The 13217-nt window shown below is 50.2% G+C and overlaps 3 protein-coding genes across 3 annotated transcripts; all 3 read right to left on the reverse strand.

Moving 5' to 3' along the window:
* Window positions 1-116: 116 nt before the first annotated feature.
* V8C40DRAFT_86055 (DNA protein crosslink repair co-factor UBX5) lies at window positions 117-2123 on the reverse strand. The gene is made up of 2 exons (XM_083223533.1): window positions 1369-2123; window positions 117-1303 (listed from the first exon to the last, which is right to left on the reverse strand). The coding sequence occupies exons 1-2, from the start codon at window positions 1904-1906 to the stop codon at window positions 270-272; spliced, it is 1572 nt and encodes a 523-aa protein (XP_083069276.1). The 5' UTR covers window positions 1907-2123; the 3' UTR covers window positions 117-269.
* Window positions 2124-2827: 704 nt separating this feature from the next.
* On the reverse strand, window positions 2828-4437 carry V8C40DRAFT_254813 (carboxymethylenebutenolidase). Its single transcript, XM_083217906.1, has 6 exons — window positions 4222-4437; window positions 4085-4127; window positions 3985-4025; window positions 3758-3909; window positions 3564-3689; window positions 2828-3510 (listed from the first exon to the last, which is right to left on the reverse strand). The coding sequence occupies exons 1-6, from the start codon at window positions 4283-4285 to the stop codon at window positions 3085-3087; spliced, it is 852 nt and encodes a 283-aa protein (XP_083069277.1). The 5' UTR covers window positions 4286-4437; the 3' UTR covers window positions 2828-3084.
* A 127-nt stretch (window positions 4438-4564) lies between these two features.
* V8C40DRAFT_86076 (proteasome stabiliser-domain-containing protein) lies at window positions 4565-10748 on the reverse strand. The gene is made up of 3 exons (XM_083223534.1): window positions 10342-10748; window positions 10234-10280; window positions 4565-10169 (listed from the first exon to the last, which is right to left on the reverse strand). Exons 1-3 carry the CDS (start codon window positions 10507-10509, stop codon window positions 4901-4903), a joined length of 5484 nt encoding a protein of 1827 aa, XP_083069278.1. The 5' UTR covers window positions 10510-10748; the 3' UTR covers window positions 4565-4900.
* Window positions 10749-13217: the final 2469 nt, after the last annotated feature.

Below are 13217 nucleotides of genomic sequence, written 5' to 3' on the forward strand. Positions count from 1 at the left end.
GCTTCGTAGCACACAAGTTCCTCACCCGCTGTAAACAGTGGTTCCCTCCGTATAGCAGCAGCAAATAAACCAAAGCCAATCGTCATAAGACCGGTTTGCCCATAATGGGTATTAATATCCCATGTTGTCTATATCAAGCAGATGTCCTCATCGCCATCCTGGCTAGGCCCAGCAGGCGTTGATCAAGAGACACGTCGCGCTCCGGCATCACGTATGTCGTCATTCGTCATGCAATGTGAAAAAAAGGAAAAGAGTCCGCCCCAGTGTCATTACTCGTCCGTAACGAATTCTATCATCACTGTTCCTTGTTTCAAGCCGGCCTCTTCAATGGTGGAATCGAGAAGCTCGATCAAATCTTGGCCTTGGGGCATTCTCTTCAGCTCAAACTTGACATCTGCCTTGCCCTCCAAAGGCTCCGCTTTAAGCCACTCATACATCGTACGAACGTCATCTTGTAGGTTGAACCGTCGGATGACACGACCGTCTGGGTGTCGAAATTGGATACGCGTCGTTGTGGCAGGATTGTTGGCGGGTTCGGTGTGGGGATTTGTGCTTGAGATCTGGTCAAACGGACTCTGTGCTTCCTGATCGCCTGATTGCTGAGGCTCCTTGGTCAGCGCATCGGGATCATGGACGCTCGGTGTTGATCCTGAGCCCGAGCCACTGGCCTCAGCCCCCGCCAGGCTATTTTTCAGAGCCATCTCCAGCATCTCTTCCTCTGTCATACGGTCCACATCAATGGCCTGAGGCTTCCGGGCCGCTGTTCTAGCGACGGGGTTCTTGCTGTTTGCGGCGAGACTGTATCTGTCCAAAAACTCGGCCACTTCGGCATGGAACTCAACAGCGCTGGGGAATGGCTTCCCGCTCCAGACCTTGACCTGCTCACCCGTCCGAGGGTCGACAATCGACACATGGGGGTAGTTGTCTGGATTTTCATGTCCCTGATTAGGGAAATAGAAGGTGATGTATTCCTCCGCGTCAGGATAATCTTTATCCAGCTGCATGAAGATGAAGTTCTCCTTCACCAAGTCCTGAACAGCTCGATCCTTCCATATGTCTCGATTAAGCATTTGGCAATTGAAGTCGCTCATGTCTTGTAGGTTGACCATGATCCACTTCTTATCTTCTTTACCCAATGTGCGAGCCTCGTCCCATGATATGCGGTACATCAGCTCATAGGGCGGTCGGAATAGGTCCTCCAGGCGTCTAGCATGGGCGGATGGAGCGCCATTCCCAGACGCGGGCTCAGGCCGGGCCCCGTCATCGCCCCATATCCGATGACCAAAGGGACCTCTGCCTGGGGCTATCACAAGGTGATTAGTCTCTTTTTAGTTTCCTTGCCTATCTTTTGCTTCCGGGTGGACTTACGAGGCATCTGGCGTCTCCTCCTAAGTTGCTCCAGAATAGCTGAGCTTTCTTCTTCCGACCAGGTGGAATCCGGGGCAACAAGTGTTTCTGTTGTCCTAGCAATAGGTGCCCTAACATCACCACCAGTATTTCCCGTTTCCTGGTACATTTCTGCTTGTAGACGCTTAGCCATAGCAGCATCTTCCTCCTCTTGAGCCAGCGCAGCAGCTTGTGCAACAGCAGCTCGCTCATCTTCGTCGTGATCGTCAAAATCATCGGCGTCCATATCGTCGTAGTCGTTGTCGTCGTCATCGCTAATGTGAATCACCCCGCTGGCGTCTTCTCTGCCGATATTGGCTCTCCTGGACGCAGGGGCTGGGCGAGATGTTGAGGCGGCGGGAGGGGTGCCATGGGACACACCGGCGCCAACGAGATCTGGACTCTCAAAGTACAGCTCGATGGCACGCTGGTAGTCGCCGCCTGTTATCTCCAGGAAGCCCCGAGCCACATCGAGGTTTGCCCCGGTGATGCTAACGAAGTGGTGAATGCTCTCGTCCATGGCTGATCAAAGCCCCCCCGGTTTGCTTGGTGGTTCGTTGGCTGCAGGGGCAGCTGGTGGGATGTTGCGTCTGCTGCCTTCTTTAAGCAGATACCTCGGTGTATCTTGTCGGGTCGTGCTCGTGAAGAGACGCTTGACTGGCGGTGATTGGGTCGCACTTCAACGGGATCTGAGAAGCTGCAAGAAATGCCGGTCAGATTCGACTTAGTAGATGGTGCCCCACACTGGCCGCCTGGCTGAATCAGACTCGATGCGAAGCTGCCGTCGGACTCGAGGAACAGCCGGCAGAGGAACCGATAAAAGATATCGAGGGGTGGAAGAGAGAGAAGTATGGATCTCTAAAATGCTGAGGTGAGGATGTGGATGGATAGGGTCAAGTTTGCGTGTATGGAGAGGTCCAAGTTCAGCACATCACCACCCACTGATAAAGCAGTTTCAGCACCTAAAGTCGGTTACTGTTACTGAACGCCACAGGCACCGCGGGCATGACGCAACATTGAACAGTTGGAGCACCACCCCGCCATCGACTGCGCAGGTACTTCCTGCGGCATCTCTTGCGGGCGGGTACCTGAAAAGGCGAGAGCTTTGTACCCAATCACCGGAACAAACAATCCATCAGCCGGATCATTCCTAGCGCCGCCCGCCAGGCGTCAGATGCTAATCGATGCGGGTGACTTACCCTGCAGCTGGACAGGCAACATTGGGGGTTTCTCTTTATCCATTCTTTGAAGAGATGCATCACTGTTCTTGTTGTGTGATATGCTATGTTGAATAAATACGCAATTTCTGATACGATGAATGATCTACTAAAACTCTACGGTTCAGCTGGGAATCCGTAGAGTGTGGCGAGTCTCTGTCGTTGGGCGACTTTCACCAACTCCAAAACAGAATCTCACTGCACGACTAAGAAAGCTAGAGTATGTCCTATATCTCCGAGAAAATTGTAATGAATCCAGACTTTTGCCTTTGAAGACTCCAAAGCAAAAGGAACAGGAAAAGCCAAAATGTTCAAACTTTGGCCCAAGACTCTTACTGTGTTAAGTCACGTCTCTTAAATACTCTCTATGGGTCAGCCGAATATAAGTAGGATAAAACCTCCAGTGCCTATATGCTTCGGTCATAGGAAGATAACACTACGGCTTTGCCCTTCGGTAGCCAGCCGATTCATGCTATTCCCTTCAACAAACATGCTCCACCTCCTCCGGACGACCATCCTTCACCCCCAAATCCGTCTTGAGAGCGCTCCCAAACAACTCCAACAACACCTCGAAACAAATCTTCGTAATAGCAGGATCATACCGTCCCTTACTAAGTTCATCCCGAATAAAAGCATGCTGAGCCCACGCAAACTCGTAAAAGCTAAACACGACGCCCGCATTCCGGAGCTTCTTGCGAATCAAATCCCTCCCCTCGTCCGGAACGTGAGTATCCTTGATGCCGAAGATCATGGCCACCTCTCCCTTGACTTCGCTCAGCCTGTCCAGCGTGTGGTCGCTGTTTGGTGGTGCGTTTTCAGAGGTGTTGGCTGCTGAGTAGGGGCCGAGGGTGCGGCTGTGGACGTCGGTTGCGAAGTAGTTGACTGAGGCGCTCACTCGAGGATCAAGCTAGACGAGGTCAACTCCAAACTGGTGTATGAGAATCCGATTTTTTTTCTTACCGCAGCGCGAAGTGCCAAGTGACCTCCTAGGCACATTCCGGTTGTCCCAATCCTCCCGGTGCAGGTAGGCAAGCTCAGCAGGTAGTCAACCGTCTTGTACGAATCTTCATCGTAAGATGCCAGCGTCTAACAGTCTATATCAGCATATTTACTGTCTTGACGCTAAGAAGCAGCGCAACGTATCATTTCAATACCTTTTCGATTTTCCAGGCATTGCCCTTATCGGTTCCTTCAACGTCGTAGGCCAAGGGCTCTGGGCCGGTGAAGTCATGGTAGGACGAAGGGGCTGCCACTATGTACCCTTGGCCGGCAATCTGTCGTGCGAACCGGGCAACAGGGCCCGTCACTTTTGGCGTGTTAACATGGAACGATCAAATCGATCATGATGCGGTTGTGCTGGTGTATATGGCAGCTACCTTACCTTGGTAGATCTCCGAGAAGACGGCAACACCCGGGAATTTCCTGCACAGGGTATTGTTCAGTAAACGTCTCCCTAATTGAACAAGCAAACTTCGACTTACGCATTGGGATACTGTGGAATGGTAGGGTGGAAGAGGAAGATGCCTGTACATGCACCGTGTTGTGTTACTCGCAGTGCTCACAATGATTGACAGCTCGCCCAGCTATTATGTAGGTAGAGGTACAGGGAGATACGCACGCATCGTCGTCTCCTTTCCGTCCACCTTGGTCTGCACATCCGCGTAGCTCTCCTTGATCAACATTTTGGCAGAATTGTACGCGAGGGTTGTTGTGAGATTTGAATTGAGATTGGATGTCTATCCGTCTGCTCTTCGATATTTTGATGAGCTCAGTTCAGAAATGACCCCGCGGTTGGTTTGGTGGGGCTAAAGTTGCTGCAGCTCTCGGAGCTGTCACTAAGGTCCTCAAGTCTTGTACCCAAATCCCCGCATCGCCTTAGAGAATCTCTCCATACCTCTTTGTGATACTTTGTTCGTGTCACTGCTGACGCAAGTAATTCACTTTGGTTCTTTAGTAATGTTTCGCATAGCAGAGGGAATGTTGCCGAGATGAAGCGAGGCAACTAACTGATAAGAAGGTCAAGTCACTTTCAGGTATACTACGTAGAAACCGCCCATATCAAACCAGAATCACTCATTTAGTAGTAAAGAACAGACTAGCTATACTATTTACATCACTGGAGTCAATGGAAATTATGAATATGATTCATTCATCGAGTGACCATCTACCATACTAGGTACCATCTACCTATGAACCTCAGTAAATCATGAGGACAACCAAAACTATAATATCGCAGCAACATTGTTTTAGCTAGATACAAGCAAATAATTCACTGTTTATACATGGCACCCGATATCTCAACCACGCGCCTCCTGCAATTCCGACAGCACTCTCTGCCAACCCCTCTGCACTTCCGGAACACGTTCTTCCTCCTTGGCTTTCACCACAGCAGCTTCGAACTCGTCCATTTGTACACTCGACTTGCCAAAGACGCCACTGGTGTAAGCTTTCAGAGTTGCGGAAACTGCCTCCACTCTCTTCAGTCTCTGAGACTCAACGCCAACTTCAGCCTTGTCGACATCGAGGCTGCCGAGATATCCCTGCAGAACACCGTCCTTATCCAGTGATGTTGAGTCCGCGGGCGGCTCAGATGACGCAAGATCTTTCATTAGATCAATGACGGATTCGTACCAAACCTCTCGTTTGATCGCATTGAATTTGGGGCTGGAAAGATAAGGCTCAAGGGCCTTGATGACTTGGCTGGCAACGGCATACGCTCGTCTATCTGACAAGCGACTGTATCCGCGTGCCACAGCCTCGAGTCCATTCTTTGCAGTCTTAATCACAGTCTCTTCCTTGGAGTCCACATCCATCTTGTTGTCATCTTTGAGATCCTCCAAGTGAGGAGACACAATGTCCACGATCTCTTGCAAGAGGTCAACACTGTCTACAGCTTTCGCAAATCTCCACAGGCAGCGGAAAGCATGAACACGGTAATCATCATTGTTTCGCTTCGCTTCGCGGAGAACAATCTTCTTCATCAGGGCTGCAATATCAGCGTTGTATCTCCACAGAGATTGGCCCTTCTCGATAAACTCAGGGAATGCTTCCAACAGCTTCTCCTTCCCTGGGAAAGTCTTGAGAGCGAGAGCCTTTTCAAAGACGGGCCATATGGCTTTCAAGTTGGCTTCAGAAATCGCACCCGTGGTATCGCTCGCGCTGGCTACATCTGTGACCATGGCGGCAACTGTGAAAGCACCGGTGTGTCGAAGCGACCATTGAGTGGTAGCTAAACAACGCTCAACAAGGCTGACAATCTCTGGTACATAGCGGACGACAGTTCGATTGCTGCCAGAATGTTGATCCCACACCTCACGGAATACTTTGCTGGTGTAGTCGTCAACATCGTGAGACCCAAGATAAGCAAATGGCAACAGGATTGTCTCCTGAGTGGTGAAGTGATCGGGAGATATCTTGGCGAGAGAAACAATGACGTCCGAGACCTTCTGGCGACGGACCTCGTCTTCCGACTGTAGGTAAAGATTCAGCATGCGCTCCGAAAACCGTTGCTTGGCGCTGTCCGAGACGACTCTCATGATGTATGCAGATGCGCGAGCATAAGCTTGGCTAACTTCATCGTTCTTGTCCAGAACCTGCTTGCCAAGTAACTCCAAAAACTGAGTAGAAACAGACTTGATCTCGTTTGTATGACGAGTAAAGAGAGTCGTCAGGACCCTGCTGCAGCCAATCTTGGTTGGCATTCCAATCGCCGTTTTGATAGTTGCCTCAAGGCGCGGGGCCAACTCAACCATCACGTCTTCGTCAACGAACCGCAGGATGTTGTCGATAGCTTCGGAGATGGGGGATTGGTTAACCATTTGGGATCGTATCTTATCAATCTTCTCTCGGCTATCCTCCCCAACCTGCTGATAGTAGTAGTTGATGCGGTCTGGCTCGATCGTGCTTAGAAGACCGAGAAGCTTCGGGATCACCTCTGGAATAAATGGCTTCAAATGTTTACCACCATGTCGCGCAATCTTGATGAGGGTGATGATGGCAAAGACTTGCACTTCCTGAACTGAGCTCTCTGCAGCCTTGTCCGACAGCAAGAAGGGCAATGCTTTTTGCATCATAGCATTGGCTGATGCCTCGTGAGTTCCCTCTTCGAGCTGTCTGGCAAGAGTATTGGATAGGCTTCTGCAGAGCCGGAAAGCTGCCTCTCGGACACTCCCCTTCACATCGTCAAAGACCTTTACTGCCTTTGCCCAGATATCGCTGTAGAATTTCTCATACCGTTCGAACGGAACGCCGGTCAATAGCTCGGAAATGGCTGCGCAGCTGGCTTCTCTCATTCTCCATTCTCGGCCGAGTATGCTCTTCAGCAGCTCCTCCATGATGGCGTCAAAGTGAACGTCCATCACCGTCTTTGGATCCTTCACCAAAGCTTTCCAGATCTCGTTCATGGATCGTTGGACATTGGTATTCGGATCAAATCGATATCGGTAGAGCTTTGGATATATCTTAGGGTCGACTTCAGCATCTGAGAGGATGTTAGTGAGACCAAAACGCCCAAAGGCTGATCTAGTGGACCATTCAGTTGCATTGGCTGCTAGAGCCATGAACTTGTAGACAAGTCCCTGGTCACCAACTTCGTTTGCGAGGCTGACAATGTCCTTGTACGAAGAAATCGAGCTACCCTCGCCGGTCGGCAATGCTCCAGGTTCAAACAACTCGGTATCTCCATCCACCTTGAGTTGCGCCGATCCTGTAAATGCAGCTATAAGATCTTTCACTAGAGCTGCCCTGAGCTGCTCATCTCCGCGTTCGTGAACCAGACTAAGGCCACGCGAAGCAGTCTCTTGAACCAACTCATCCCTCGAAGGCAGAAGGCGCATAAATGCGGCTTGTGCCTGTCGGAGGCGAGAATTTACTTCGTGGAGGTCTGAACAGTACTGCAAGATACAGAAAAGCCAAATACCGGAAGCCTTCAGAAGAGATGGTTTGGTTGCTTTGCAGTCCTCGAAGAGTTTGTCCAGAATGCTTGTAAGCAGCGATTCCCGGCATTTGTTTTGGAAGTCGCGGGTTCGATATTCGACATCCACCATGAGTTTCACATAGTCCGAGTCCCAGCGAGCAATTGCAATGGTTATGGCCTCACCGACGGTGAAATGGACCTCCACCCGCTTGGTTTCATGAAGAGCAAACAGCTCCGTCAGGATGGTACCAACTGGGCCTTCTGACCACGAAGCAGGTGATTCTGGAAGTTCAGCGTCAGGTATACTGGCGGCCAGCATCCCAAGACCAATAATCGCCTTCTCATTTCCCTTTTTGGCCTTCTTGGACAGTCTTTTGATGATCTTGTCAAGAGAAGTCGCTCCGTCTTTTGGAGGGATGGCAAGTTTTGCTAGCCAAAGATGGGTAAAAGCTTCGACGGCTGCATCAAATAGAGATCCTGCAACATTGTCCTCGACAAGAATTTGAAGCGGATATTTCCACTCGGCCACGGATGCGTGGTTGTATAAGACAGATCGAGAGCAAAGATGTCCATAGGCGGCGAGGGCTCCTTCAGCGGCATTGAGGTCTGGGCCAACCGCCGTAGTGGCTTTCTCGAACAAAGCATTGAGAGTCATACCCCAGTTCTGAACGTCATCCACGTCCATTGTTGGATGTGCCGCCAAGATACCCAGGGCTCTCGCGCTCAAGTCCCGTATCTCACTCTTATTAGATTTGATAAGAGGAAGCAGATTGGCAACTCTGTGTTTGGTGAATTCTCCGACAATGACTCTGGGAGAGAGAGACGCGATGTCGACAAAGCAGCGAAGACACTCTTCTGTGATGGGAGCATCCTCGAGAAAAGCGCCAACAAGACATGCATTGAGGTAGATGCTGAGATAAGAAGGGTCGACGTATCGCAAGTATTCTTGAATCTTCTCCCTAGTTTTGATGTTGGTCTTTATTTGCGCGCTAAGCGTCTGCATCCAGTCGGGCTGCACCTCAAAATCGGGCAGTGCCGCAAGAAATATCATATTCTTGCAATACTGGATGATCAGAGCAAAAGCATTGATGTTGGACCCTCTGAAATTGTCAAAGATACTGTCATTAGGCAGCGCTGTTACTCCAGGGCCAGGCTCATAGTCGGCAGGAGGTGCAAGATCGGGGGCAGTCTTGAAGTATTTGAAAACCATCAGTCGCCAGTCAGGCATGACAGGAGCTACCTCTCTATGAGCGGCGTAGGTCCATGGATCCAGACCTTTTTGCCCTTGCTCAATCACGTCACTCCTCTCTTGATGGCGACCAGCGACAGCCATAAAATTGATCCATCGAGCATCAATGTTTGTGAATGATAGGCATTCATTGGCCCATTTGACAACTGCATGTCGAGTGCTTCGTACAGCAGGTGCTTTTTCAGAGAGAGACATGTATTTGAGGAGCATATTCCTCAATTCGAGATCTTCGTCAGCAATGTGCTCAGGGACATTTGCTGTGAGACTTGAAAGCGCTCCGTCAATGTTGACCACGGCCTCATTTGTTGGGTCTTCTGACAAGGATTGGAAGAGCCAAGCAGCCAGAGCAATCCGCTCTTTGAAAGGCATATCGGCTGACCGCGCAAGCATGCCAATAGTTTCATAACCTCTCGAGCGAAGCTGAACTTCATCGTGTGTTATTTGCTGCACAGGAACAGGCCATCCTTGGGACTCGATATAGCTTTGCATGCTCTTAATAAGATTCGGTCCAATCGAGAAGTCTTTATTTGTTGGGCCTACTTGAGCAACCCAGGATAGAAACTGGAAAAGAGCCTTGTGTAGCTTTGTCTTCTCTAGCGTGCTTGATGGTTTAAGCGCATCTGTCGAAGAATCTTGGGTGAAACTTGGCAAGAAGTCAAGATTCACCACATTCATAATGCTCTGTGACATTGTTGATGCAATAGTCGATTTGGCAAGCAGATTAAGAATCCGCGTGCGATAGGCAGCAGGAAGCCGAGAGTGGGCCTCAAACAGCTTCTTCACTAAGTCTTCCTGTTCTAGGGAGACTGATGTTCGTTTGATAATTTCCTCTGCCATAGATGCTACTCTGGTGTCGGGGGTTGAGGAGGCGTATAACGCAGGTAGGAACTTTTCCTCATCGGTAAAGGCAGCACTGGCTAAGAATGAAACAGCCTTGGCCTTTACCTGTGAGATGTTCTGGAAGATCTTATCAGTTCCAGGACCTTCCACAGAGAAGATCTTGCTTTCATCTTCAGAGAAGGTTGGATTTGATTCAGTCACCGTCCGGCTGGGGGTTGGGGGCCGTAGGCGTAGAAAAAGAGAGAGCATCTTGGCGAGATATTTTGCATCAGCAGGATCTTCCAAACCAATGGAAGCTCGAAGAGTCTCGTCCTCTTTGCTTCCGCGTGATGGAATGCGGACATCAATCAGGAGTTGAAGAATGATGTTGAAAAAGCTGGCAGCTCTAGGTTGGCCTTCATCCTTGGAGCAACCTTTGAGTGCGATGGGAATCAAGTCCCGTCTATCGTCTTCATCAAGACGACCAAGGCTGTGCTGGATGAGTGGCAAATCCAACTGCTTGATGATAGCACTGTCGGTTGATTTGTACTGCTCAAGCAGTGCCTTGACAGGTAGGATGACACTATCTACGGTTAGTAATCTGATCTCTACTTGCTATGCATCAAAATACGGAAACACGACTGTACCTTGGAGGCTGAATGAATGTTCTCAGCCGACTCAATAGTGTGATGACCTGAGAAGCGTTAACAAATGGAACTCTCGAGTGGAAGATAGGTGGGTAGAGAAGTCCTTACCTTGTTTCTGACGGCAGCGTTGGGGCTTTGTGCCTTGAGAATGATGGGGGCTAAATAGCGCCCCAGGAGGTCGGTGAGCTTATTCTCATCATTGGCAACGGTGAGAATTCTGAACTCGACGCTTTCTACTAACTGCAGCTCTCGCTGCTCTGGAGTGACGGTTGCCATGGTTGGAGATATCTGGAGGAAGTGGTGCTGGGCCGGACCAGCGGCTAGTGCAGGGAAATACCGGTGCCCAACAATAGAAGGAGAGCAGTAGGGACACTATCACGACTTAGGATGATAGAAAAATAAAGTTTTGGTGATGCAGGATGTGTGTGGAAGTTTGTGTGATGGTAAGAAAAAAGGTTGTGGGTGAAGTGTGCAGAGGTGGTGAGGGAAGTTTTGCTTGGGTCGAAGCTTGAGGCTTCCATCAGTGCATCATCACTTTAGGCCAGCACACTGGCGTAATGCCCATAGTAAACAATGACTAAGCAGTCATGCGCTCTGTGAATGGCCACGTGAGATTAGGAGCAAGCTTCCTATCGAGCTCCTGGATATAAGAGACGAATATGTTCTGCTGTAATGATTTTCTACGGCTGATATCTAGAGAAATATCGATACCATGGCATGCAAACTGTAGTTATCGTCGTCGAGCACGCTGTTGGATGCGCTGACAAGCCACAGCCATCCAGGGTTGCTATTAGATCTGCCCGATCTCCCGAGCCAATCCTGTCAACTTAGTGGCGTGCGGAGTAGCACCGACATAAAGGCCACCAGACCCAGGCACTACTGCTTTGAAGAGCATGATTGGCATGCTTTTGATATAAAAAGAATAGAAGTACGCTTGAATGTCCATGATCTTGTGTATCAATCAGTTTCCATTCACTTGGTTGTTGACTTATTCCCACTTTGTTCTCTTAGAAGGATGTCCCATGTTGCTGACCCGGATATGATAATGATACACAATGATTCAATGATCAGATTGTGAGCAAGCAAAGACATCGATAGACCAAGATCTCTACAAAATACAATTAAGAAACGAGGATGCCATTCTCTGCTTCTTTGTGGAGAGATATAGCATACCCTTCTGCTGGGCTATGGTGGAATACTTCTCAAAGGTACAATGTGATAAAAACCTCAAAGCATAAATCACCAATAGGGAAACCCGAGTCTTCAAACTCCGATTCGGCGGCCTATGTCGGCCATCATCCTGAGAGCTCCGGTTCCGACATAACAGCGGAACAATCGGGGGGCTAAAAGCGATGGCAAAGAAGCGCGGCGGTTTAGTGCGGCGGCGCCCTCGACGGCCGACCGTGTCACTTCTGGAGGCGAATTTTTTCCCTACCATTGTGATAGAAGCAGTCTACCATCTTCGCACTCTAGAGTCGAGCTTATACGAACCAAGCATAAACTTCCTTCGCCGTCAAATAGCCAGCATTGCAGTAGACTCTATCATATGCATTGTGCATGGGCCGGTCAGGTAAGCTGATGAAAAACTTGCGTGCGTAGGGCAGGATTTGGTGGTCATTGGATGCCGAGACCCACGATGGTCGCCAGTTACGCAAGTGATGGCCCAATGAACATTGGTCTGTCCCAAACGACCCACGGTGGCCGAGTTCACGATGCGGTGGTGTATGAAAAGCTTTTGCCAAACTAACATTCATTAGGTCATGAAGCCCCGCAGTGTATAGAGACACGCCTCACCATTCTGCTTGAAAAAAAAGCTGCATTTACCACCATGCCGTCTAGGGATGATGCGAGATGGTGGCTGCCTTGTGTTCTGTCCATCATTTTCTCTGCATGTCGGGGAAGCTCAGAGGCCAGCTAATGGTTGAACGACCCGTGTTGTTGCCCGTCAAAGGGCGGCGACAAGCAAGAAGAGCGGTGACTTTAAATAACATCCAGAGCTGACAAGATGCACTGCCAGGCCGCTCAAGGCGAGGGGGGTGACCTTTCAGCTGGATATGGGTGAGAAGGGATGGCAGGGGTTGTGGTGGAAGATCCATGCGACGAAGGAACAAAGCTGCAAAACCGCTGCTAATCCGCTGACAATGCTCGGCCTAGGTGTCGCGGGCCGTACTGTAATCGTACAGGTATGCAACGAGCTCTTCTTTGTTTTTTCTTTATTCCTCTACCCCTGGTTGCATCACTTGGAAAGTACAGTAAGATACCTGATGGATGCAGAGCTTTGCAACCTGCTCGTCCTTGATTATGCTTGTCATAGAGACGGCGTTAGAACGATCTAACTCGCCCTGGCGATGGGAGGGGAAGCGCTTGAACCTTTCGTCGAATTGTTGAAGCTGACTGGCTGAAGCTGTGCCCTCGTGGAGGGATAAACCTGGCCTTTACGAGGTAGCACTCTGCAATCATACTCCAAACTGCTGCAGGAGACGACGAGCTCCCATGTCGAACACGCACCAGCCCAACACCTCTTCTCACAAGGTTAACCCACCAGCGGCCATCCAGATACCTGGAAACGTCGCCTATTGGGGGGCCTTGGACAGAGGGTGTTGTGCAGGAGCGCCACTCGTCGATGCCGCTCCCCAACCAAAGTCCACCAAAGCCCTGCGGTTCGAGGTAGGCGGACAAGGGAGGGGGTGGTCTCTTTGGCGTGCTGAGAAGCCGGGGGTGAGGAGGGGTAGAAGTGGTGCCCTGTACGATCGTGACGGGTCAGAAACAAGATCCATCCATAGGCGGGATGCACAGGCTGAATACCACATGGCAGGACGGGCCTCTTTGGACAGACCTTTGAGAGCTTTTGCCTGGAAGGCCTCATTGTGAATCACGGAGATGTAGGAGCTTTGGCTTGTCAGAGGTGCGATCAGAAGTGCCCTGACGGAACGATGAGTACCTGTACTGCTTTCCTTTGTAGCTTTCTGCATGCACTCTCCATT

This window comes from Trichoderma camerunense (assembly GCF_050948025.1).
Source record: "Trichoderma camerunense strain CBS 138272 chromosome Unknown V8C40scaffold_19, whole genome shotgun sequence".
Lineage (NCBI taxonomy): Eukaryota > Fungi > Ascomycota > Sordariomycetes > Hypocreales > Hypocreaceae > Trichoderma > Trichoderma camerunense.